This window comes from Papio anubis, chromosome 2 (assembly GCF_008728515.1).
Source record: "Papio anubis isolate 15944 chromosome 2, Panubis1.0, whole genome shotgun sequence".
Classification (NCBI taxonomy): domain Eukaryota; kingdom Metazoa; phylum Chordata; class Mammalia; order Primates; family Cercopithecidae; genus Papio; species Papio anubis.
The window spans coordinates 97,899,975-97,926,786 of record NC_044977.1 but is presented as its reverse complement, the minus strand read 5'-3'; the positions used below and the strand labels follow the sequence as shown (position 1 = coordinate 97,926,786).

The 26,812-nt window shown below is 46.7% G+C and overlaps 1 protein-coding gene across 7 annotated transcripts in view; it reads right to left on the bottom strand.

Moving 5' to 3' along the window:
• CCDC13 (coiled-coil domain containing 13) overlaps positions 1 to 26,812 on the bottom strand; it is a 64,718-nt gene that overhangs the window by 12,553 nt on the left and 25,353 nt on the right. For 5 of the 7 annotated variants that reach the window (XM_009201078.4, XM_009201076.4, XM_009201082.4 and 2 more), the window contains 7 exons: positions 26,160 to 26,264; positions 23,226 to 23,387; positions 20,035 to 20,211; positions 15,814 to 16,020; positions 13,565 to 13,704; positions 12,982 to 13,065; positions 10,498 to 10,620 (listed from right to left, as the gene is read on the bottom strand). In XM_009201078.4, the coding sequence (XP_009199342.2) occupies positions 10,498 to 10,620; positions 12,982 to 13,065; positions 13,565 to 13,704; positions 15,814 to 16,020; positions 20,035 to 20,211; positions 23,226 to 23,387; positions 26,160 to 26,264 (998 nt within the window). The remainder of the gene's footprint in view (positions 1 to 10,497; positions 10,621 to 12,981; positions 13,066 to 13,564; positions 13,705 to 15,813; positions 16,021 to 20,034; positions 20,212 to 23,225; positions 23,388 to 26,159; positions 26,265 to 26,812) is intronic. The other 2 variants (XM_009201077.4, XM_009201081.4) reach the window with 2 other exon arrangements.

The following is a 26,812-nucleotide window of genomic DNA, read 5'->3' as shown; positions in this document are numbered from 1 at the left end:
AAAGGATGTTGCATGGTAAATTCTTGTCTTAAAGTAAAATGACTACTTGCTTAAAAAAAGGAAATTTGGCCAGGCGCGGTGGCTCAAGCCTGTAATCCCAGCACTTTGGGAGGCCGAGACGGGCGGATCACGAGGTCAGGAGTTCGAGACCATCCTGGCTAACACGGTGAAACCCCGTCTCTACTAAAAAATACAAAAAACTAGCCGGGCGAGGTGGCGGGCGCCTGTAGTCCCGGCTACTCGGGAGGCTGAGGCAGGAGAATGGCGTAAAAACCCGGGAGGCAGAGCTTGCAGTGAGCTGAGATCCGGCCACTGCACTACAGCCTGGGCGACACAGCGAGACTCCGTCTCAAAAAAAAAAAAAAAGGAAATTTATGCAAGAAATGTTGTATAATTTGAAGCTTGTTAGGCCTCCTAAATGCTTCGTAAAATGCCATTATGACTCCTAACTGTATGACTTACCTGCTTTACAGGTAGGTTAAGGCCTGGGACACATTAGAAGTTAGACGCTAGAAAGAGTCAGACCTTATCTGCACTTCTGTTTGCTATCCTAGGCTCCATACTAGTACATAATTAAAATCCCAAACTTACCAAGGTTTTCACCAAAAGTAAAAGTTGCTAAGAGTTGCCACTGTAACATGTAACTGAGACTACTGAAGAAACAGTTTTACATGCAAGGTGTGTAAAGAAAGTGAAATGTGTTTTTGGTGAAAAATTATAAGAAGTCATGGGAATGTGGATTTTTCTTGCCTAGATTAAAGGTTAAAGGATTGTTTTAAGTTAGAATAAAACTAAAGGTTTAAGCAAATGGTGGAAGGTTTGTGAAAAGTTAATTGTAAAAGAAATTCTGTGTGTGAACATATTGACTAAAGTTAAAGGAGTATTATTCAGTTTTTCCATCAATTAAACATTGGAATAAAAGCACAACAGGTTTTTTCTCAGAGCAAAAACCTGCCTATGATCTCTTTAACAAAAACTTGTAAAGGGTTATACAAAGTTTGTAAGAATCTTACCTTATGGTGAAACTGATTAAGATTAAATAAATTTATCTATAAGGTTTTATTAAGAATTGGATTTGACATCAATAATGCACTAATGCAACAGTAAGATTTGGCTTATATGGTATAAAAATCATATAGAAAGCATTGTCAAATATGAAATAGTGCTTGGCTTTCTTTGGACAATATTTGTATAAATGTGTTACAGGTATATGTCCCAAAATTATTTTTAAAACTCCTATAATTCTGATAGGACTTAATGTATGTTATTGATAATTATTACATAAAATCATGTGTGCCACAGAGGTAACCAAAATTTCCTAGTCAATTGTGCGTTTAATAGTCGCTGTCCTAAGACTTTTTATCATCTACAATTGTTTTCTTGTTTTAATCATCTTTAGAAGGTGGTTTATAATCAACTACAGGATTTTGACAGATGTTCTTAAATGCAAGTTTCTGATAACTTTGGAAATTGCAACATTAGAATAGAGGAAAAAACTTTCAGGACTTGTGGAGAACTGAAATGTTCCTGAATATCAAACAGAAGTTAACTGCATGTACTAAACTGTAGAAGTCTAAAGTTATCTTTTTAATTTTGTTTAAAATGTTGCTGATCCTTTGCTTTGTTTTTCAGAGTCAAGGAAACTTTTCAGCTGTTTACAGCTTTTAACAATTGAGTAAAGTATACTCCTGTGAACAAAATTTGGAACATATTTGTTTCTATCTACCTGATTTCTCCAGAATTTGGAAACTATGTGTGAGTATTCTTAACTTTTGGCAATGCAGTTATTTGCATAAGTGCAATATGAATCTGTTTTCTTTTGCAAGAGGACACAATTGGAGAAATTGGTTATTTTACCAAAACTTTGATTGGAATGGTGTGCTTTCCTTTAAGGAATCAAATTTGACTCACAGAGCCAATAAAAACCCCTTGGGCAACTGACCTTGTTTATTCCTGTGAACCAACCAGTGATCTCTGACTGCTGCTCAGAAGAAACACGAGAGATGGGTCATGTAAAAATCTGGATCAGTATTCTAATTCTGGGCATGTATTGGAATTGGCTAGCAACCCCATATCAGCTTGGTTCCAACAGTTGGCCAGTTCATGGAAAGCATTCTACTTTAGTTTACTTGAGATAATTTTACTTATCTTGCTTTACTGTTGTGGAATATATTGCTGTTGTACTCTTTGTAGAGGAATGCAGGATGAGCTTACTGAATGTTTTCTTAAATTGAACACTTATTAATCTTCCAGATACCACATTTTGTTGGACTCAAGAGTTATGAATGGCCCTCACCATACTGATGCTTTCTGACTGAGCTCCTCACTACCCTGAACACAAGAGGGAGGAATATCATCGCCCCATTCAGCCTGGAGAAGTTACAAAAGATGGATCTTCATCCCTCTGCAACCCTAAGGATTAATGATTCTCCTATAAAAGGGATGGGGGAAAATGTCAGAGGCATTTGAACCAGAGCAACTCCATCTTAAAGAGGAGCTGGATAAAATAAGGCTGAAACCTGCTGGGCTGCATTCCCAGAGGGTTAAGGCATTCTAAGTCACAGGATGAGATAGGAAGTTGGCACAAGATACAGGTCATAAAGACCCTGCTGATAAAACAGTTTGCAGTAAAGAAGCTGGCCAAAACCCACCAAAACCAAGATGGCAATGAGACTGACCTTTGGTTGTCCTCACTGCTACACTCCCACCAGCACCATGACAGTTTACAGATGCCATGGCAACGTCAGGAAGTTACCCTATATGGTCTAGAAAGGGGAGGCATGAATAATCCACCTCTTGTTTAGCATAACCATAAAAATGGACAACCAGCAGCCCTGGGGACTGCTGTGCCTGTGGAGTAGCCATTCTTTTATTCCTTTACTTTCTTTTTTTTTTTTTGAGACGGCGTCTCACTCTGTCACCCAGGCTGGAGTGCAGTGGTGGGATCTCAGCTCACTGCAAGCTCCACCTCCCGGGTTCATGCCATTCTCCTGCCTCAGCCTCCTGAGTAGCTGGGCCTACAGGCGCCCGCCACTACGCCTGGCTAATTTTTTTGTATTTTTAGTAGAGACAGGGTTTCACCGAGTTAGCCAGGATGGTCTCGATCTCCTGACCTTGTGATTCGCCCGTCTTGGCCTCCCAAAGTGCTGGGATTACAGGCATGAGCCACCGCACCCGGCCTATTCCTTTACTTTCTTAATAAACTTGCTTTTGCTTTGTGCTGTGGACTCGCCCTGAATTCTTTCTTGAATGAGATCCAAGAACCCTCAATTGGGGTCTGGATCAAAACCCCCTTTCCTGTAACAGTTTGCAGGAGAATGTCTTCAAGGCCAGTAAGAAAATGATGCTTCCACTCTGGCTTCCTCTGTCTCTGACTGCTAGACTCAGACTAAAAGGACTCATATGATTAGGTCAGGCCCACTCAGAGAGTCTCCTGTTTGATTAACTCAAAGTCATCTGATGAGTAACCTTACATAGCTCTGCAAAATCCCCTTTGCCATGTAAGTTAACATAATTGTGGCAATAATATCCTACCATATTCACAGGTTCTGCCCACGCTCAAGGGATGAGAAGTTTATAAAGCATGTATATCGGGGGTGGGAATGTTAGAATTCTGCCTACCACAGTAAAAATAGAGGAAAAAAGAAAGAAAATTAAATTCAATGGTATTGTAAGAGAGTAACACAACATAGTTCCAAGAACACTAGCACTGTAAGATTCAACATCGGAATTAGGTTAAAGGAGAAAATCATGTAATCCTTCCGATAGATACTGAAGAAGCATTGGTAAAATCAGTAGCTATTCCTGATTTTAAAAACTCAAAGTAAAATGAGAATAGAAGGAAACAACACAATAAAGTATTTTAAAATCAGAAACTAATAACCCATCAATAGAAGAATGGCAAATAAATAACAGTGGATTATACAATAAAATATTCTGTAACCATAAAAGGAATATGTACTGACATGAGAATGCAATATACTAAGTAAAATAAGTAGCAGAAGATTATGCATAATATATAATCTAATTTAAACATTTATAACAAATTAAACATTTAAAAACAAATAAATATAAGGATAATATAATTCAGCCACTGGACTGAAAACAAAAAGGAATATGCAGCAGCTATTGACTCAACTGTGGGGGAGGGGCTTCACTTTTCTGTTATGAATTTCAGTAATGTATACATTTTGTTTAACTCCATTTATAATAGGGGAAATAATAAACCAACAGCAAAACATCATATAAAATAGCAAATCGCAGTGTGAATTCCCACGAAATTTTAGGAATAAGCAGTCTCTTGATTTCTGTCCTTCTCCCCCATAATGTGCCTTCCATATCTCAATAAATGTGATCCTCGCTCATGCAGTTGCTCAGCCCAGATACCTGGGGGTCACTCTTGCCTTCTCTTTCTTCCTCATCTTCAGCTTCCAATCTATCAGCAGGCTCTACAGCTTTTCCTGCAAGTATGCACCAAAACCAGCTCTTTCTTCGTCCTCCACTCCTCTCCAGACTTGAGGCTGCTCCTCCTGCCTGGGATCTACAGATGTCTGTCAGCTTCAAGACCTCTAGGACCCTTCGGTATTCTGATTATTCTCTTTTGACTAGTCGCTGGTCTCACTGATTTTCTTCAATTGTTAACGGGCCTAACTCAGCTAGATCCTAATTTGTCAATGTCTCTGACTACGATTCTAATAGTTCTCCAAACTCATGTGCATCAATCTCATGAAATTCCAAGTATTTTGAAAGATTTACCTTTTTGCTTCATAATTGATTTTCATTGTATTTCAAGAGTCTGACCAAAGTGACCCAATGCCAATGTGAAGTGAAGAATATTAAATAGTCAAACGATGAGTGTTTTTATGTTAAAAATTTTGCTTTCATGGGGTCTGTAACTCTGGGGATGCTGGTAAAAAATACTCGGATAAGGAGGTTTCCCCCTACCTAAGAATCCTAAGAATGAATTTAGCACAGTCACACAAAATCTTCATGAAGACAAACATACATAATATTACACATTATATACATAATACCATTTATATAATACTAAAGTGTTCTTTCATAAGTCAAATAAAAATATAAACAACTCTAAAACACGTGCAACAGCATGAATAGGTAGTTAAAAGAAAAAACGTAAAAGTTATGTGGAAAAGAGAGTATACTTATTCTCACTTTTGGTCATAGCAAAGCAGATCAAAACAAGGAGATCTTAGCACTCCTTTGTTAGCTTGGCAAAAAATGTTAAAGATTAATAAAACTTAGTAACTGTGAGGGTATGGGGAAAAATAGTACACATTACTGGTAAGAATGTAAATTGATTCTTTTAAAAGTCAATTTGTCATGATTTGTGAACATTTTAAATGTGCATATTCTTTGATTCAGCCATTTCATTTTTAGGAATTTGTGATACAGATATACTCCCATAAAAATGTAAAGATGCATTTAATGTGAGTCTATACAAGTACAAAAATTAGCCGGGCATGTTGGCATGTGCCTGTGATCCCAGCTACTCCAGAGGCTGAGGTGGGAGGATCACTGGAGAACAAGAAGTCGAGGCTGCAGTGCGCTGTGATCACACTACTGCACTCCAGCCTGGGTGACAGAGTGAGACCCTGTCTCAAAAAAAAAGGACTAAGATAATATCCATCTACAAGTTCAGGAAAGTAGTAAGGAAGCCTGTAGTCTATCAGGGCCTTGGGAAATGGGGAGGAGGGGAGGAAGCACCAATCATGTGAAACTGAAACACAAGGGCAGCATTCATGTGTTCAGGAAATCTACACCAATAAATTAGCATAAAGTACCAATCAGAGACCACTGAAACCCTAAAAGCTTCACAGAAACAAATGCAGAACACCTCCACAGAAACATTGTCATAACCTAAGAACTCCTACAAGAAAAAAAACCCCACCGAAGATAAGCTCATAAAAATCACAAAAATCGAAACCACACAAGGAAATAATTTCCTACAAGGGGAGAGCCGACAGACACTACTTAGGATCCTAAGTAATGAAGATAGTAAAAAACTCTAAGGGAATAAGTTCAAAATTATTAAAAGGAGAAAGGCAAAAATCGTAATGAAAGAACAAATGCTATAAGAAAGAGAACAGGAGGGTTTTTTTGTGTTGTTGTTTTGTTTTTGAGACAGAGGTGTTTTGCTCTTTTTACCCAGGCTGGAATGCAATAGTGTGATCTCGGCTCACTGCAACCTCCACCTCCCGGGTTCAAGCAATTCTGCTTCAGCCTCCCGAGTAGCTGGGATTACAGGTGCCTGCCACCACGTCTGCTAATTTTTGGATTTTTAGTAGAGATGGGGTTTCACCACGTTGGCCAGGGTGGTCTTGAACTCCTGACCTCAGGTGATCCACCCAACTCGGCCTCCCAAAGTGCTGGGATTACAGGCATGAGCCACTGCACCCGGCCGAGAACAGGAGCTTTTACCGAAAAATACAGTTATCAAAATAGGTTTCATGGTAGATGAAGCACAACCGAAGATATTTAGTGATCTAGAAGACTAATTTGAAGAAGTCACCCAGAATTCAGCCCAAAATAGTAAGGGTAAAGAGCTGTGGAGGAAAGAATAAGAAAGTCTAACATATACTGACTAGGAATTTTAGATTAAAAGAATAGGGAGAATGGGGAAGAGGCAATATATGGATAGCAGTCCTTATAAAGTCCTTGGATTGAAAAAGAACACTAACTTCTGAGTAGAAAAAAATTACATATTACATATTTACATATATTTACATATGTATACTTTACACATACATATATATAAAATTACACACAGATATTTACATATATGTAAAGTCACACATATATACATATATGTAAATATATGGGCATATTACATATACATGTATATATACACACACACCTAGACACATCACAATGAAATTTCAGAGCGTCAAAGACGCTCTAACAAACATCGGAGAGAAAGGACAAATCTATTAAGGAATGACAATAAAACTGATAGCAGATTTCTTTTTCGCAATAGTAGATGATAAAAAACAATGGGATAGCCTCAAAGTGCTGAGAAAAAATATCCATCTATTTAGAATTCTATGCCCAAATTTATCTTAAATTGTCATTCAAGATAGGCAAAATAAAGACATTTAACAATAAACAGGCCAGGCATGGTGGCTCACATCTGTAATCTCAGCACTTTGAGAGGCTGAGGCAGGCGGATCACCTGAGGTTAGGAGTTCAAAACCAGCCTGGCCAACATGGCGAAACCCCACCTCTACTAAAAATACAAAAATTAGCTGGGCATGGTGGCTCACACCTATAATCCCAGCTACTCAGGAGGCTGAGGCACTAGAATCACTTGAACCTGGGAGACGGAGGTTGCAGTAAGCTGAGATCATGTCACTGCGCTCCAGCCTGGGTGAGAGAGAAAGACTCGGTCTCAGAAAAAGAAAAGAAAAATAAATAAATAAAATAAAATAAAAATAAACAAATACTCAGAGAGTTTACTATTTACATGGCCTCACTGAACTAAAGGGCATCTCAGTAAGAAGGAAAGCGAACCTAGAAGGAAGACTGAGATACAAGAAGTAACAGTGAGTGAAGACATTTTCAAACATGTTGGCAAAAGGAAACGAATATTGACTATTCAATATTCAAGACTTACTTCGGAGGGTTTAATTTCAGGGTTTAAAAAAAGAATGTGGAAGAGAAATATTAGGAAACAGTAACATGAAAGGCACAAACGGAGAAGTCAAAGTTAAAACATTCTAAATGGATTATTTTGCTTAAAGTGATAGTAGCAAAACCAACTAACTTTAGATTGGTGGGTTTTATGTTAAAAGTTAAGGGTGGCCACTAAAAGAACAGAGATAGAATGTCTAACTTCCAAACTTGTAAAGAAGTCAGAGAAATAAAACTTGATCAGTCCAATAAGGAAAGAAAGGAGAAAAAAGGAACAGAGAAAAATCATGGCAAATAGAAAATATTAATTAAGGTGATTAAATATTACCAAAATCAAAATGGGTTAAACGATACTGTTCAAACACAGAAACTTCCAGATTAAATTTAAGAACCAAGCCGACTACGGGCTTTTTAAATAAGAGACCTATTTAGTGACTTTTGTCATGGTGAACTAACCAGACTAGCAACTCCTATTGTAAGTTACTAGAAAAATGGATAAAATGTAAGAACGAACTTGTTTTCAGACAATGGACAACAGGGAGACACACACTGGATACAAGATTTGAGCAGACACACACTGGATACAAGACTTGAGGAAAGGAAGGACTTGAGATCTCCCACAGCCCTGGCTTTCTGCCTGAGGCACTTTCCACTGCAGTGTGGGGTGGGGGCAGGCAGGCAGGGCACCGCAGTCTTGCTGGGATGAGCACACAGGATTAGGGAACTGGGTGGGGGAGGGGAACTGAGGCAGCTGGAAATTGTAGGGCAGAGTAGAGGAGAAGGGAAGCCAGGCAGAGAAAGACCTCCCTGGTGCAAGACTGGGACAGACGCTGTAGATAAAGAAAGGAGTAGATATTGAGAATCTCTGAGAAAGGAAGGCCCTGTACTTTGGGATATTTAAAACATTAGTTAAAACATTTAGTTTTAATTTAAAATGGTTAATTTGGTTTAATTGGCCAATCATCAGTTTTGACCAATTGAGTTATAACTAAATGGTTTTAGCTTAAAACATTTAGTTTTAAACCAAAGAGATTTGAGAGAATTGAGTGCAGAACGTGCTTGGGTTCCCTTTTCTTCTTACAGCCCAGGGAGTTAGCAATAACCTCAACGAAAAAAGGCGACAGGTCTTGGTTGATGGGCCTGGCACAGCCTCACAGAGCCCCCAACACCCCAGAATGACACAGAGTCCAGGAGGAACCCAAGGACCCAAAAAGGGCCAGCATATTCTCAGACAGAGAGTTGCATGTACGTGACATGAGTACCTCTTTACAATTCATACCCAGGTGCCTTGCTTGCCTTACCCCAATCCCAGCCCTGCGTGAAGAGGCCCTGGAAATGAGATCTCACATGGAGACAGAAGCCACATGGAGGAGAACTGAGGCATCCCTGCTGAAGTGCCAGCTGCATGAGACCAGTGAGTGACCCCCAGTTGACATTATGTGGAGCAGAATTACCCAGCCAAGCCACAGAATCGTGAGAAAGCACAAACCATTGTGTTTGAAGCCACTAGGTTTGGGATGGTTTGTTATGCAGCAATAGCTAACTGAGTCACCTTTTTCACACACCCCCAAACTCAGATGTAACTCAAGAGAAATGAGAGAGAAAGCCTGCACTGAGTATGTTTCTACTATTTGATAGACTAAAGACTTGTACTATCCATTATATTCCAATTATAGAAAAAGAATGAATGTTGCTTTCCTCATATACTTGAGTATGTCTGAAATTCACATCTTCCCTGTACTACAGGAAAGCAAAGCTGACTACTCACTATTTAAGTAGCAGGCATCCTTTGTTTTGTCCTTCCCTGCACCCCTAGCTCCTTCTTTTGCTCTCAGTACCCCCGTTTTCCCTTTGGCAAACTACCCTTCCTGCATTCTGTGAGCACCCGGAGGAACTTCAGTCAGAGTGCCCTCACGTGTGGGGTGGACACCGGCACAGCATTGGCCAGTTCAACCTTCTCTCCCAGAACCCACAGGCACAAGAGCTAAAAGTCATTTGGCCGTGCCATTTCCGTGGCCCAGGGAACTGCCCAGGGTTTCCTGCTACTCAAGATGCCTGCACCTTCCCAGACTCCTCTCCTGCTCTCTGCATTGGAGTCTGCTAGTACCTTCCAAAAATCTGCCTTTCACTGAATTCAGCCAGAATTACTTTCCATTGCCTGTCATCAAAGAGCCCTGACTGATACATGATACGGCCTGTTAGGGCAGAAACTCACTGGTGTGCTTAATATTTTTCAGTGTGGAGGTCACATGGTTGAGCCATGTGTTGGCCTGGACACCTGCAATTCTTGCCAAAAGGATCATTTGAGCGAGGAGCACTGATTTATCTGAATGGAAGTCTGTCAACAACCCTTTAGAGAAAACCATATCTCCTGGTCCGGTGCCCCAGGCCTCGTGCTTCCCTCCCTGCCTCCCCAGCTATCAACGCCTCTCTTGCTCTTTGCGATTCCAGATGTCAGTCTAGCTTATGTTTTCTTCCCACAAAACCCTCTAGCAGCACCAAGCACAGTGCCAGGCTCATCACAGATTTTAATTATTGATGGATTGAGTTGACTGATTTACTCCTGGGTGTTTCTCTCCCGAGATTCCCACCAATGTCCACGTGCCATACAACAGTCCCATTGGGTGCGTGTAGAATGGGGGATGTTCCTAAGGGCAAAACACAGTGTGATGACAGGGCCCCAAGGTTGTGTGGTATTTGGATGGGCACATGAGTTGTGGCTGGGAATGCCCTGGACCAACACTGGGAGCTGAGCTCTCAGGTGAAGGGGACCCAGTCATAAATGAGGCCTGGCCCCAGTCCCCACCCCATGCAGGCCCATGGGAGAGATCCCTGGGTGCCATGTGTTACCGTTTCTGCAGGACAGTGACAAACTCGGTGAGCCGGTCACGCTCCACCTCGGCAGCCTGCCAGAGGGCCTTGATCTCTGTCACTTGTGCCTGCCAGCCTTTTTGTTCTGGGGAGTCCGAGAACCTGAGACCAGGGTGGAGGGCAGAGGACAGAGGTCATCCAAGGCCTAGAAATAACACTTATCCCTGTGATGGTGGGAGAGACTAGAAGGACATTCAGGGCGAATGTCAGCCAGAGCAATGGAAGCAAGCCCAGTCCCTCTAGGTCCTCCCCTGCTGGCTTCTTTGCCCGCCATTCCTGGTCCTACTGAAGTCCCTAGACTCCAAAGCTGAACCTAACAAAACTAGAGTTACACTGGTACCTCTGTCCATCTAAGACCTCTGGGGGCCTGGAATTAGTCTTGTGCTATGGCAGGTGGCTCTTGGGGACCTGAGGTGCCTTGGATACCTGTGTGGCCTTTGGGGCCTGGCTGCCCTACCCAGTGTCAGGTGTGCCCAGTCTCTGTGTCCCTGCTAGTCTCTCCCAGCCCTCCTGCATCTTCTGGCTTGATCCCCAAGCCCAGCCCACTTTCCTGGAGCCTGGGCATTTGGCTTTGCAGCTTGTTCAATTGTCTCCAGCCCTAAGTCAACCCATCACTGCTTCCCTCTTACCACTGGGCCTGCCTACCAACCCCTTACCTGCTGGCTGGAGCCAGGACAGAAGGTAAACTCTGCCCCCCGACTTTAACCCCCCAGAGCCCACATGTGCGTTCCAAGTTGCTCTCCGCTGTGCCCTCACTTTTCCCAGTGAGACCCTGAGCTTACTTTTCTAGCAGTACAGGGCATAGGGAAGGTTGCAGAGCTGGGCAGTGTGCTGAGAACTGGGCTGGGGCATGTGATCCTGAGGGCTGACTCCTCTGTGGTCTTGGGCAGGTCTCTTCCTCTCTCTTGGTCCCAGTTCCCCCACTAAACATTGAGAGGGGTGGTTGAGATGGGCTCCGAGAACTGCAGACCCCTCCGTGACTCCTAAATATGCTCTAAGGCCTTGCTACTACAAGTGGTCTCTGAATCGGTGGCTCTGGCATCTCCTAGCAGCTTGTTAGAAATGCAGAATCCCAGGCTGTACCCCAGACCTGCTGAATCAGAACCCGCACTTGACCTGGCTGATCCGCAGGGGCTCTGTGTGTGCACTGCAGTTTGGAAAGCCCCATTCATCTCCCCCGTTCTACAATGTGGGCAGAGGAGGAGCAGGAGCAAAGGGCCGATTCTTCACTCTGCCCTCATCCCAGGCACCACACCAGAGTCACCTGAAGGGAGTGGGTTCAAACCATGCCAGCCCGAATAGACATACTCTCTGGGATCACTCTGCTGGCTGGAGCCAGGACATTCTGTGAATTCCTGCCTGTGAATTTCTGTTCCTGTCACCTGTGGTAGGGGACTGTAAGCTCCATGAGGGTAGGGCCCACGCATGGTCGGGTTCAGTAAGTATTTGTGTGTTGTGGAAGAAACAAGCCTGAGAACCAGCAGTCTGGGCAGCCAAGGCACACAGCAGCTCCTGTATCTCTGTGTGGCGCAGAGGTCACAGCCACACAGGCCTGGAAGGGACTCTAAAGGGTCATCTTGTCCATCTTCCTGCTCTCATTACTGTGACTAAAACCTCAGAGAGACAGAGCCTGCCCATTCTCCCTGTGCTGTGACAAGGCCTCCCACCCTCAGGAGTGTGGCACATGCCTGTGGCTCAATGTCAGCCCACTCTCCCCAAGTGCCTTTGTGACCCCAGTCTGATGGGTGGGGCAGCTTTGGCCCACAGATGCTATGCTGTCAAGTGTCAGCAGCATGCTGTCCCCCACTTTTGGGGGATAGCAGCCCAGAGAAGGACCAGTTTGCCTGGAGCCACAGAGATGAGGGACTGGGGCCACTAGGAGGCCTTGCCTGGAACCTGAGCTGACCTGCCTGAGGGGTCAGGGCGGGGAGTGCTGACAGCAGGAGCATGGCTCCAGTGGACAGTGGGCAGGGCTCGGGACAGGGCTTAGAGGCAGGACAATGCTGTCCTTTGTCTATGGGCTGGCAATAGGAACAAAGGGCCCATTTACACCCTCTGGCTTGATTCTATCAACAAAGGGGGGCCCGAAGGCTGAGGGGATATCAGTGGGAACCCATATCATGTGAAATTCTCCCCTTAGAGGCTGATTCTCAATGAGCAAGAGAAGGTGAGGGAAGGTGCTGGAAGCCAGGCCCAGGAAGATTCCTCATGTTAATTCTCGGATAGCCGGTAGGAAACCTAGCCTGGGAGTCAGAGGCCAAGATACTAGTTCTGAAGCTGCTTACTCTATCATCTTGGACAGGACACTGGACTTCCCTGATCCTCCCTGTCCTTATGTAACCTTGGAAGAGTCCCTGGACTTTGCTTGGCCTCAGTTTCCCCTCCTTTTAATGGGATGGCAATACTGGTTGAGCAATCAAGAATGGGAAAAACTGTGAAAGTCCACAGGTTGGGGGTCCATACCTAGGTGAGGTCCTGTGGGGACTGGGCAGGGAAGGCCTCGTGAGAGCAGATTCCACCAGAGTGTGGCCCAGGCTGGTCACAGAGCTGTGTAAAGGCAGAAGGGGCCCATCAGCCTGGGAAGGCAGACCAGGCCCTGCTGGGCCTCACCTCTGCATGTGAGGTAGAGCAGTGGCCAGCAGGGGTCCAGTAAACCCTTGCAGCAGTCCTGTGGATTTGCTGCCCTTCTTTCCAGAACTCTTGCTTGCTCAAAATGAGAAAGAACAGGAGACACCAGAGCCTTGAACAACCCAACACAGGTCTGTCTGAGGGCCCCAGGGGCAGAAAACTTTTGAGACCAGCTCAAAGAGGATCTTACAGGGAGCTGCAACCAGCATGCTCTTGAAGTGATAAAATCTGGGCCTAACTGGCTCGTTACTGCAGATGCAGAGCTGATGGCATAGGAGAGGCCCAAGTATTGGAAGAACAGCAGCATAGTTACCTTAAAATTGCACCCATGGCTTCCCATCAGAGGTGGCAAGAAACAACCTTTCTTCTGAATAATTAATGTTCACTTTCCAACCCCTCTATCCCATTGTTTTCTTACCGAGAAGATCCAAGCCTGCCAATGTGATCGTCTGCTGAGGCCGGGGACTTGGTCAGGCCTGGGTCCTCCAGGAACTGGGTGTAGGCAGGGCTGACCTCACGACCACTGGACCCCTCACCCACTCCTTTATTCCGAAGATACTGTAGGAACAGATGTGGGTTCCATCCTCAGGGCTTTGGCTCAGAGGCCTAGAGAAGGCAGGAGGGGACCTTGGCTTGATTTCGGGGCTTTCAGAGGATATGAAAGAGGCTTCTTTTCAGGAGTGAAAAGCGAGGCCTGTTTGGTAAAGGCACTACTTGCATGATAATGACATCTAATAATGCCTCTCTTCAGAAAGAAAGCTACATGGTGTGAGGACGGTGACTGGGCCAGGAAGCTGTTCTACATTCAGGTTCCAGAGGGAGGTGCATGGCCTCACAAGCGGGGCAGGTCAGAGACTGACATCTCCGAGTGGGTCCACTTCTCCAGGCAGCCCCACCCACATGTGGCTGAACACCAGGTGTGACTTGAGGCCAGCTGCCTTCCTCAGCTGGAACACCTGGACTTTCCAGACACCTGCAGCCAGAAAGGCTGGCAGGGATTCAGTGAGGGCAGGCAGCCTTGGGTGGAGGCTGAGCTTGCCAGGCCCCCACCCCTCCCTCAACCCCTTCCTCTCTGGATACCTGCTGGGGCTGGACTGGACAGGAACATTAGAGACCCCCAGCAGGAGGTCAGGCCACCAGAGTGGACAACTGGTGTAAGCCCCTAACAACCTGGCTTGTCCGCCACTCCCACCCATTCTGAGAAAACTTGAAACATGTGCCAACTTGTCTGGTGGGTAATGCTTGGCCCCCATTCAGCTGGTGACCTCAGAGGTAGGAACAGTCTTCTCCTGTGTGCCTGGAGAAAGGACAGTGGTGAGGTGAAGATGCTGGAATGTTCCTGTGTACCCCTTCAGACTTCCCTCCCCAGTGAGCCAGAATGGGGAGCAGGGCGAGTCCCCACTCACTGACATATGTGCTCTGTTCCCAGACTTCCTCATGCCCCCAGGCTCCCCTTCAACCTTACGGCACTTTGTCATAGCCAGTCTGGGGCCCCAGGATGCCCGGGCCTGTGGGGATAGAGGCTACAGGACAAACCAGGCTAGTCAGCCAATGCCAGCCTGAGGCCGGGCTTAGGGGCTCTTGAGCTCTTACCTCTGAACAAACCACAGATCCCCAGAAACAAAGAGCAGGGCTGCTTTGCAACATGCCTTTGGCTGAGCCAGTCAATTTCCCCGTGGGCCAGAGGCTGCAAGGCTCCTTTGTCACTGGGAGACTTGCATGCCTGTCAAAAAATTCTCCCCAAGGCCCACCCAGCCCCACCACCACCCCAGGGGGGTGAAGGTGGCTGACTCCTAGCAGCCCCAAGCTGTGCCCTCAAGGCATCTGCCAAGACAAAATATCTTTACAAGTTCATGCCTTAGACAAACATTTATTGAGCATCTACTGTGTGCTTGCTCCAGTGCCAGGCACGGAGGTACCATGGTCTATGCTCCCTCACAGGGAGTGCAGGGGAGAAAACAGGAAAATGACTACACAGTGTGAGAGAAATTTGGCTTGGGGCTGCATAGGGAGTTAGAAGAGTGCTAGGAGGGGCACACAACACAGAACAGGGGTCCCAGGGCTTCCTGGAGGAGCTCCTGATTGGTAAGACCTAAAGGCTGAGGGGCAGCCGGCCAGACTGAGGCTGTGCGGGAGGAGAGGAGGGAGTGTGCTTCACGCTGCACACAGCCCTGGAGCGCAGAGCAAGCGGTGCTATGTGAGGAGCTGAATGGTGCCTGCGTAGCCAGAGTGTGGAGAAAGGGGAAGGGTGAAGAGAAGATGCAGGATGGGTGACAGCAAGAGCTAGTCACGTGGTGCGTGGAAGCTGAATGAAGTATGGTTTTCCTTCTCTCATCCTGCCGCTGGAGCTACTGCCACCATCTTGAATCCTGAGGATAAAGCCACAGCTGGAGATGGGAGAGGGTAAACTGGAAGGTGGCTGGGTCCTTGAGAACCAGGTGAGGTCGAGGGTGATAGTAAGCTATGAACAGATTTTAAGTGGAGCAAGGACATAATCAGGTTTGTGTGCAGAATGGGTTGGGGAGCCAGATAGAAGAAGGTGGCCAAAGTGGAGCCAGGAGGATGAAGTCTGGCCTGAGCTAAGGCAAGTGGAAAGAAGTGGAAGGAGCTGGATGGACTTGCCCAGCTTGAAAATGGGTTTGGGGGCTGTGCCAGTGCCCTACTCACGTGCACATTGAGTTGTCCGATCTCCATCTCCAGCTGCCGCACTTTGGCCTCCCGCTCAGCCACCATGGCCCGCAGCTGGGCGACTAGGCTGTTGCTCCGCTGAGCCTCGCTGTTCAGTTGCTGGTCCAGGTGGTGCTGGGATACTCGCGTCTTCTCCTCCTGCAGACTCAGGCTGCCTAGGATCTCCTGTAGCTGCTTCAGCTGGTCCTGGGGGGCCAGGCAGGAGGGCAGGTGGAGTCAGTCATGGCCCACTGGGCAGAGGAGGACAAAAACAGACTGCCTCCCTCACCCCAAAGTAGCCTGCAGGAACCTAATAGTGGGATCCTGTTCCCTGAAGAGGCAGGAACACCTTCCTTGCCTGCCATCAGGGGGTGTCGAACCAGGCAGGCAGGGACCATGTACTTTTCCTGTCCTCAACTTCCTTCTCTGAGTTTGGGGTCAAGAAGATCCAAGGGGCTCTCAGACAACAGAAAGCAGATCAGATGGTGACACCTCACCCGGTGGGAGAGATATTTAGCTAAAAGGAAAGCCTGATCCCGCTTGGCTGGGAGACTGCCCTTGGAGGCAGTACCTGGACCCCTGCCAGGGATTCGTTATCACCCGACTGAAGCCCCATCTCAAGGAAATGCCCTCAAGGAGACTCCTGGGCAAAGGCTTCCTGCCTGGGGCCAACAGAAAGGACAATGTCAGTGATTTGGAACAGGTGGGGGCTGTTTTCTTCACCTCAGAGTGGAGGAAACTGAGGCCCAGAGAGCCCAAGGGCATATTGCTGGTGAATAGCATGTCTGGGGCTAGTTTGCAGCTCTCATCATGCCACCTTCAATGACAAAGAATGGTGACATGCAGGGACCCCAGAGGACATCCAGCCCTGCAACTTATTTTTAAAACTGGCTGCTGAGCCTCAGAGAGGGGATGCAACTGGCCTATGGTCACACAGTGAGGTACTGACAGAGGCAGGCCTAGATTTCAGGTCTTCTGTGCCCCACCCACCACCCTGTCATGTAAAGTGATCATGAACTAAGGTAGGTGCCTGAGCCAGCACCCCCCAAACACCCCAGCCAAGCCAGACACGATCACCCTCCGGGGCCTGCAGGCACAACTTGGAATCTGACACCAAACTTTGGTGCCTCAGGTCCCACAGAGAAAGGTCCAAGCTGTAGGGTTAGGAAAGCAGTGTGGCCTTATTAGTCAAGGAAGTTTTTTTTGTTGTTGTTGTTTTATACTTAAGTTCTAGGGTACATGTGCACAACGTGCAGGTTTGATACATAGGTATACATGTGCCATGTTGGTTTGCTGCACCCATCAACTCATCATTTACATTAGGTATTTCCCCTAATGCTATCGCTCCCCCAGTCCCCCACCCCCTGACAGGCCCTGGTGTGTGATGTTCCCCGCCCTGTGTCCAAGTGGTCTTATTGTTCAATTCCCACCTATGAGTGAGAACATGCGGTGTTTGGTTTTCTGTCCTTGTAATAGTTTGCAGAGAATGATGGTTTCCAGCTGCATCCATGTCCCTGCAAAGGACATGAACTCATCTTTTTATGGCTGCATAGTATTCCATGGTATATATGTGCCACATTTTCTTAATCCAGTCTATCATTGATGGACATTTGGGTTGGTTCCAAGTCTTTGCTATTGTGAATAGTGCTGCAATAAACATACGTGTGCATGTGTCTTTATAGCAGCATGATTTATAATCCTTTGGGTATATACCCAGTAATGGGATGGCTGGGTCAAATGGTATTTCTAGTTCTAGATCCTTGAGGAATTGCTACACTGTCTTCCACAATGATTGAACTAATTTACACTCCAGCCAACAGTGTAAAAGCGTTCCTATTTCTCCACATCCTCTCCAGCATCTGTTGTTTCCTGACTTTTTAATGATCACCATTCTAACTGGTATGAGATGGTATCTCATTGTGGTTTTGATTTGCATTTCTCTGATATGACCAGTGATGATGAGCATTTTTTCATGGGTCTGTTGGCTGCATAGATGTCTTCTTTTGAGAAGTGTCTGTTCATATCCTATGCCCACTTTTTGATGGGGTTGTTTTTTTCTTGGAAATTTGTTTGAGTTCTTTGTAGACTCTGGATATTAGCCCTTTGTCAGATGGGTAGATTGCAAAAATTTTCTCCCATTCTTTACATTGCCTGTTCACTCTGATGGTAGTTTCTTTTGCCATGCAGAAGCTCTTTAGTTTAATTAGATCCCACTTGTCTATTTTGACTTTTGTTGCCATTGCTTTTGCTGTTTTAGTCATGAAGTCCTTGCCCATGCCTATGTCCTGAATGGTATTGCCTAGCTTTTCTTCTAGGGTTTTTATGGTTTTTAGGTCTAACATTTAAGTCTTTAATCCATCTTGAATTAATTTTTGTACAAGGTGTAAGGAAGGGATCCAGTTTCAGCTTTCTACATATGGCTAGCCAGTTTTCCCAGCACCATTTATTAAATAGGGAATCCTTCCCCCTTTCTTGTTTTCATCAGGTTTGTCAAAGATCAGATGGTTGTAGATGTGTGGTGTTATTTCTGAGGCCTCTGTTCTGTTCCATTGGTCTATATCTCTGTTTTGATACCACTACCATGCTGTTTTGGTTACTGTAGCCTTGTATAGTTTGAAGTCAGGTAGCATGATGCCTCCAGCTTTGTTCTTTTTGCTTGGGATTGTCTTGGCAATGCGGGCTCCTTTTTGGTTCCATATGAACTTTAAAGTAGTTTTTTCCAATTCTGTGAAGAAAGTCATTGGTAGCTTGATGGGGATGGTATTGAATCTATAAATTACTTTGGGCAGTATGGCCATTTTCATGATATTGACTCTTCCTATCCATGAGCATGGAATATTATTCCATTTGTTTGTGTCCTCTTTTATTTCATTGAGCAGTGGTTTGTAGTTCTCCTTGAAGAGGTCCTTCACATCCCTTTTAAGTTGGATTCCTAGGTATTTTATTCTCTTTGCAGCAATTATGAATGGGAATTCACTCATGATTTGGCTCTCTGTTTGTCTGTTAATGGTGTATAGGAATGCTTGGGATTTTTGCACATTGATTTTGTATCCTGAGACTGCTCAAGTTGCTTATCAGCTTAAGGAGATTTTGGGCTGAGATGATGGGGTTTTCTAAATATACAATCATGTCATCTGCAAACAGGGACAATTTGACCTCCTCTTTTTTTTTTTTTTTTTTGAGACGGAGTCTCGCTCTGCCACCTAGGCTGGAGTGCAGTGGCCGGATCTCAGCTCACTGCAAGCTCCGCCTCCCGGGTTTACGCCATTCTCCTGCCTCAGCCTCCCGAGTAGCTGGGACTACAGGCGCCCGCCACCTCGCCCAGCTAGTTTTTTGTATTTTTTTTCAGTAGAGACGGGGTTTCACCATATTAGCCAGGATGGTCTCGATTTCCTGACCTCGTGATCTGCCCGTCTCGGCCTCCCAAAGTGCTGGGATTACAGGCTTGAGCCACCGCGCCCGGCCGACTTCCTCTTTTCCTAATTGAATACCCTTTATTTCTTTCTCCTGCGTGAGTACCCTGGCCAGAACTTCCAGCACTATCTTGAATAGGAGTGGCGAGAGAGGGCATCCTTGTCTTGTGCTGGTTTTCAAAGGGAATGCTTCCAGTTTTTGCCCATTCAGTATGATATTGGCTGTGGGTTTGTCATAAATAGCTCTTATTATTTTGAGATATGTTTAATCAAGAAAGTTTTTATAGTCAGATAAACCTGCTTTGAACTCAGTTGTATGGTCTTAGATGAGTTATCTAATGAATTTGACTCTTAGTTTCCCCATCTGCGAAGTGGGATTAAAATATATAATCCTAGAAGGTATCTTGGGGACTAAGCATTATAACATGCCCAGAATGGGAAGGGTTCTGTGCCACCACAGAGACAAGAACTGGTACTGGCTCCTCTTGTCCCTTTCATTCCTTGCTGAAAAATAACCCAGGGTATAATCCCACCTCCTTCCCCCAATACATTTCTGTCTCTTTTGGGGTCCATAGGCCTAAGTGCCTTGTGCCTGGTACTGCTCCATCACTGCCCTCAGGCAGCCTCCCTGAGCTGCTCCTGTCCCTGGGGCAGGGCTTTGGTGCTGGGGGCCATCTGGAGGCAATAGGCTTTGGGGTTACACAGGTGGCATTGAGGGGTGAGTGAGGGCTCACTCTGGCCATGGCTGCAGCCCATCCTTTGGGGAACCAGCCCTGGCTCTTGCCCTGCCTGAGTGGTGGGGCCATACCATGAGGGCATCGATGAGCTCGTCATCATGCCGGCCCTTCTCCACCAGGGTCCCCATCTGATTCTTGAGGGTCTTCACCTCACTCGACAGCAGCTTGTTCCGAGACCTCATGCCTTCAAACTTCTTTTTTAGCTCTTCAAGCTCTCTCTGGAGGCCATCCCGCTCACTGGCAAGTTTCTGTAATTAGAAAGTGAGGGCATGGGCAGCAGGGCTGTGTGGGACCTTGGCCACATCTGCTTCCTGGCTCCTACTCAATGGCAAGGCCTGGGGCTGGGGGTGGGGGTGCTTGTTGAATGCCACAGAGCAAGTCACTAGAGCCAGGGCCCTGACTCCCAGCCCAGGCCTCTCAGGGATATCAGGTGGCCAGCAGCCTCCCACTCTTGCCCTGGCACATGACAGCACTAACGGATGACAGCACTCCCCACCTCAGCCTGAGACACAGGCTTCCTAGCACATGAGAGGAAAGCCGCCGGCCAACTGCATGTGTCCTCCAGAGAGAACAGCCAGTCCTACCCCTAAACCCCACCCTGAGCAGGGGAAAAGAGAAAAGCCATACTTTAGAAAGAGTGCTAGGCTAGGTTCCAACTGCAGCACCTTGCACCACCAGGAGCTAGAATGAGAAAGGAGGGTTGTTCTCCCACTTCCTCCATGATCATTTGGCACAACCCTTGACAGCACCTTGCTTTGCCAGCTACCAACTGGAAACTCACATGCAGTGCACATCTTCAGAGTCTCTCATTCACTCATCCCTTCATTCTCAAGTGTTTCCTGAGGGCCTACTCTGGGCTTAGTGTTGTTATAGGTGCTGGGGGACAGCAAAAAGCAAAACAGTCCTTGTCCTCAAGGAGCTGATAATCCTAATGGAGGAGACAGATAATGTCAAATAGGGACAAATACTTGAAAGTAGGAAACAGGAATAGTGAGAAGGATATGGTCAGGGAAGGCCTCTCTGAAAAGGTGGCATCTGAGCAGAGATTGAAGGAGATGAGGGGAAGAGCAAAGGCCCTGGGGTAGAAGGTGTGTGGCTGAAGCATAGTGAGTTAAGGGGCAGAGGCTAGATTAGTCAAACCCATAAAGACAAGATGCAGACATTGAGGAGGAGCTTGGGCAGTGGGTGACATCACCTGCTTGAGCCTGAGGGTGAACTGTTGCTGGAAAAGTGTTTTCATATCCTTGATGAAGTGAATTATAGAAATGTAAAACAAGTAAAACATGAACCCTTTTCAGGGAGGCAGCCATTACTCACCTGTAGCTCTCCTGCCTACACACTCCAGGCTCTCACAGATGCCTGGCAGAGGGAATGCATGCAGGAAGCTGTTTCCTTCCACCCACCATTGCAGCTTATGGTCAGCCCAACTGTTCAACATAATCTGTTCTGCACTAACATGTAAGTCCAAGCTAGGTGCATTTCAAACCCAACATTTCCAAATCTCAACTCCCTTTCTCCTCTTGAACCCACCCTGTCTCCCTTACCCACCCACTATACTCCCTAGCAGTCCTTTATAACTCTTCCTCCTCATCTCTCTTCCAAGTCCAATCTGTCCTTGAGCCCTAGAAAGTCTGTCCTCACTGTCCCAGGTGTCTGGCCCTTCCATGACAGTCCACTGTCTTGGCAAAGATCCTTGGTCATGTCTCCAGGATCACTATTCTGCCTTCCATTCCTCTTCCAACCCATTCCTCCTCTTGCTCCAACCATGTGACCTTTTCAAAATGCACAGTTGACCACCTCCCTCCACAACTTAAAACCCTTTGGTGGGCTGGGTGAGTGGCTCACGCCTATAATCCCAGCACTTTGGGAGGCCAAGGCAGGTGGATCACCTGAGGTTAGGAATTCAAAACCAGCCTGATCAACATGGTGAAACCCCATCTCTACTAAAAATATAAAAATTAGCCAGGCGTGGTGGCTTGTGCCTGTAATCCCAGCTATTTGGGAGGCTATGGCAGGAGAATCTCTTGAACCCCAGAGGCGGAGGTTGCAGTGAGCTGAGATCACGCCATTGTACTCCAGCCTGGGCAACAGAGCGAGACTCCATCTAAAAAACCAAAAACCCTTTGGTGGTTCTCTACAGCCTTCAAGATACAGGCCAAAAGTCCTCGCTGGCATACAAAGCCCAGCAGGCCCTGCCCACCTCTGTGGTCTCACTGTTTCCCTCCTCACAGCTGATGGTCTAGAGCGCTGGGAGGTGCAATGTGGTCATGGTCACAGCATTCCTAACACGGGCCTAACCCAGAGTTGGTGCTCACAGGCAAAAGTCTCCGGATGAAAAGGCAAGGCCTCACTGTTAGGTAGCTCACTGCCAGGGCCACTAAGTGGGCCTGTTGTATGGCCTGCCTGCACCTCTTCATGCTGCTTCTGCTACCTTCTTTAAAGTGGGCCCTACTCCTCACTCTCATTGCAAGTTTGGGGAGGCTAACTCATCCCCTCAAACCTTGAGGCAGGTATCTGAAGCTTGACCAATCAAAACACCCTGTACTCTTGGCCACAGTGATGAGTTCAAGGATGGCCACATAACCTGGTTAGCCCAAAGACACTCAATTCTGGGAATTTGATGGAACTATTGTGAAAGAGAAACTCTTTGTCTGTAGAGGCTGTATTGGAGAAGAGCAGCTGGGACCACCCAGGGTCCCTGTGGAAAAGAGTGAAGCCAACCCAGGAGAAGTTGCTGAGAGCAAGGCCCCAATCTGCACCTGAAGCTAGGCCAGAGGCCACCTCTGGATTGTTCATTTACATGGGCCAATAACTTCTCTTTGTTGCTTAAACCTGGTAGAGTTAGAGTTCTGACACTCCTAATGCAGCCAGTGAGATGCAGCCCCTGGTGCTGAGTCCAGCCTGCCCACTTCTTTCATCAGCCTGGAACTTTCCTTCTTCAAGCCCCATCTAACCCTATCATACTTTTGGGGCCGTGGCCCTCCCCTTCTCCCTTTTACAATGAGAATTTCAGGTACAGCACCTCCAAAACAGCCAGGATGGGACCACGAAAAGTTCATTAAATGGGCTCACAGTGAGGTCCCAGTCAGGCAGCTCAGGTTGGTTTGACAGGACGTGAGGAACATGCAGAGGTGACTCAGGTCCACTGCCTAGAAGGGGTGGCTCAGACTTCCGACCACATGTGCCTCAGAGCCCTTGCAGGCACCATCACGATCTCTCCTTCCTACATACCTGGTTGACCTCCTCACTGGGCATGCGTTACCTCCAAGCCTTCCTGTTTTTCCCTTTCCAGGCTGCGGATCCTCAGCAGGTTTTTCTCCTGTGCCGACAGCTTCCTTGGGTCTGGATAGACAGACAACTCATCACTGCCTGTTCCCACAGACTGGCTCCGGGACTGGCCCAGTTGCTTCTCAAGCTCGCGAACCTGAGGATGGTAAAACTCATTGTTCCACAATGGGTCTGCAGCCAGCCTCTACTACTCAGAGTGTGATAGGAGACCCCATGGACTGAAGGTGGAACCACCTCTCTAGATGGCTGTGGTAGCCCCATCTGAGGAGGACTAGGGGTGGGGGACGATCTGAGCTGGCATCTTGAGCAACACATTGGAAGACACCAGGGAAGTTCAGCTTAGAAAAAAGGTGAATGACAAAAATCACCCTATATCTGAGGGGCTGTTTGAGGCTAGGAAGCAGACCTGTGGCCCCAGGAACCAGGGAGGGATAGGATGGCAGGTCTCAGTTCAAGAAAGAACTTCCTTATTTTAGGTATTTATTTATTTAGAGACAAGGTCTTGCTCTGTCGCCCAGACTGGAGTGCAGTGGTGCAATCATGGCTCACTGTAACCTCTGCCTCCCGGGCTCAAGCAATCCTCCCAGTTCAGCTGCCTAAGCAGTGTATATATATATATACACACACACAAAAAGAGACGGGGTTTCACCATGTTGCCCAGGCTGGTCTTGAACTCCTGGGCTCAAGCGATCTGCCCACCTCAGCCTCCCAAAGTGCTGGGCAAGGAGGAACTTTCTAACAGACAGACCACCTAAGACTGGGTGGGCTCCTCGGAAGATGGCGGTCACTTACAGGAGATATTGCAGAGGGGAAGGCAGGGTTTGGAAGCAGAGAGACTGGCTCAAAGCCTCACAGACTGTGTGACTGCGCACAGGTAACTCTGAATCTCAGTTTCCTCATCTGTAAGACGGGACTAAGAGTACACCCTGCATAACACTGTTATGAGGATTCAGTATCATGAAGTTGTCTGAGCCTGGGAATCCTCTGAGGTTCTTCTTGGACTGACAAATCTTGGTGGTTACTTCAGATCAAAAAACTAGAGCTCTAGGGGAAGGGACTTAGAATCTGCATTTTAAATGCTACAGGTGATTTTTAGGATTAGGTAACTTTGCAAAATCCCAAGATGGTCTAGGTGAAGGTGTCAATACAGCCTGGCACACGTGGGCCCTCAGCAAGTGGCAGGTAGATGTCATCCCACAGAACAACGTCCTTATCACCCTTATAACACTAGGGTAGAAGCAGACAACTCCTAGGATCCTTCTGACCCTGGTTTCCATGTCAACACAACCAAATGACAAAACAACGTTGGTAAACTTGAGCCAGGAAAGGAAGCACAATTCGCTAGGCTCCCTGGCAAAGGGCAGGAGCACAGCTTTGAAGGCACCCATCAGTGCCCTCGTGTGGCGCTGTGAGGCAATTCCATTTAATCATTAAAGAACACTGTTACCTTTAAGAATTTGACATACAGGGCTAGGCACGGTGGCTCACATCTGTAATCCCAGCCCTTTGTGAGGCCGAGACGGGTGGATCACGAAGTCAGGAGATCGAGACCATCGTGGCTAACACAGTGAAACCCCATCTCTACTAACAATACAAAAAATTAGCCGGGTGTGGTGGCGGGCGCCTGTAGTCTCAGCTACTCAGGAGGCTGAGGCAGGAGAATGGTGTGAACCCTGTAGTCTCAGCTACTCCAGAGGCTGAGGCAGGAGAATGGTGTGAACCTGCGAGGCGGAGCTTGCAGTGAGCTGAGATCGTGCCACTGCGCTCCAGCCTGGGAGACAGAGCAAGACTCCGTCTCAAAAAAAAAAAAAAAAGAATTTGACATACAAGTTAATGACAATAATAAGGAAGTTGTTTTGTGCTTATTATGGTCAGGCACTGTCCTAGGTGCTTTAGAAATGTTATTTTATGTCACCCCATTTCACAGGTGTGAAGACGAAGACATAGGAAGATGAAGGGGTTTGCCCAAGGTCACAGAGTTGGCAGACCAGTGGCCAAACGTAAACTCAGGTCTCTCGAACCCCAAGGCCATGCACTATCATCTATTAGCTTCTTGGAGTTTTTCCCCCTTTATGTTGGCTTCAAGGATCTCATGGGAGACACTGAGGATAAAAGCCACTGTGACACTTTAAGTCCCTGGGAACAAGAGTGATATGCTTGGCAAATAGTGGAAATCACACACCTTCTCACATGTTTCTCAGTTTGAAGGCACAAAGGGAAAAGAACCACACCTAACTTTTATACAGTGCTTCCTCCATGCCAGGCCCTGTGCTAAGCACTTTACAAGTATTGACTCAATTCACCCAACAATCCTGTGGGGTAGGCATCGTTATTATCCCCATTATACAGATGAGGAAACTGAGGCACAGAGCTAAAGGAACTTGCTTGAGGTCACACAGCTGATGAGTGGAGAGCTGGGATTTGAATTTGAGCAGTGTGGCTCCAGAGCCCTTGCTGTTAGCCTCTTTTGGTATGCTCCAAAATATTCAGACAATAAAGAGGGAGACAAGGCTAAGTTTTTATTGGGTAATTAAAACTTTCAAAAGACTACAAGCATCTGGACAAAACTGGAAAAAGCTTACAATTACAACAGTCACGCAAATTTACATAAACTAGGGGAAAAAAGATGCCTGGAGTTAAATAAATCAAACCAAAGGCGTTGGCATTTGTTAAGCTCCAGTGCCTGGCATGTGGTAAGTGTTATATAAGAGCTTGTTCATTAAATAACAAATTAGAATCAGGCTGGTTGGCGAGAAGGTAAAACAACAGCCCTGCACGAGTGCACTGTGAGACCTAAAGGCCTTTTTTGGGTACTGTGTGCTTAAGTCTCTATGGGGGTCAGGGCAGGTCTTTCTGGGGCATTTTAAATCCTTTGTTCAGGCCAGGAGAAGTCTGGTGACTCACCCACCTTGCTCTGCAAAACAAGAATTTGTTGAGCCCGACCCCTCCAGGTCCCTGGTGAGGATAGGAGCTGCTGGACATTGACGTCTTCCCCAACCTCGCTGGCCAAAACCTGAAATAAGGCAGGGCCTTCAGTGTGGCCAAAAGAGAAGGCTCCACCAGACCCTGATGCTGCTGCATATTTAGAGGCATATTCAGAAGCAGCCTTCACCTACACAATCTTCTTCCCATCTCAGAGCATAGCCCTCAAAGGTCAGTTTACCATGTCCCAAGGGCAACTCTCCCTGGGAAAGTGGTAAACCCATCATCCCTGGCATTTCTTGGCAATGCTTAGAGCCGCCAAGAAACTGCCGGCAATTCCCAGATAGGGCCCCTTGCTCTTGACATATTCTGGGATGACTGAACCACAAAGCTGACCAACACCTGCTTCCTTAACCCATTCACCTGTCACCTAGAGCTGAGCTAATTCTGGCTATAGGAAATACATTGCCACAGGACCCGGGCCTCTGTGAAAAGCCACAGACAAGTGGACTGCTGAGTGCAGCAAAGGTGGGCTACTGAATGTCAGTTGGGGCACTGTGGTCCAAGAAGGGCCCAGCTTTGTGATTATTGAAGTGCAGCGCTCAGGCCCAACGTCAAGGCTTTGAGGCAGAAACAATA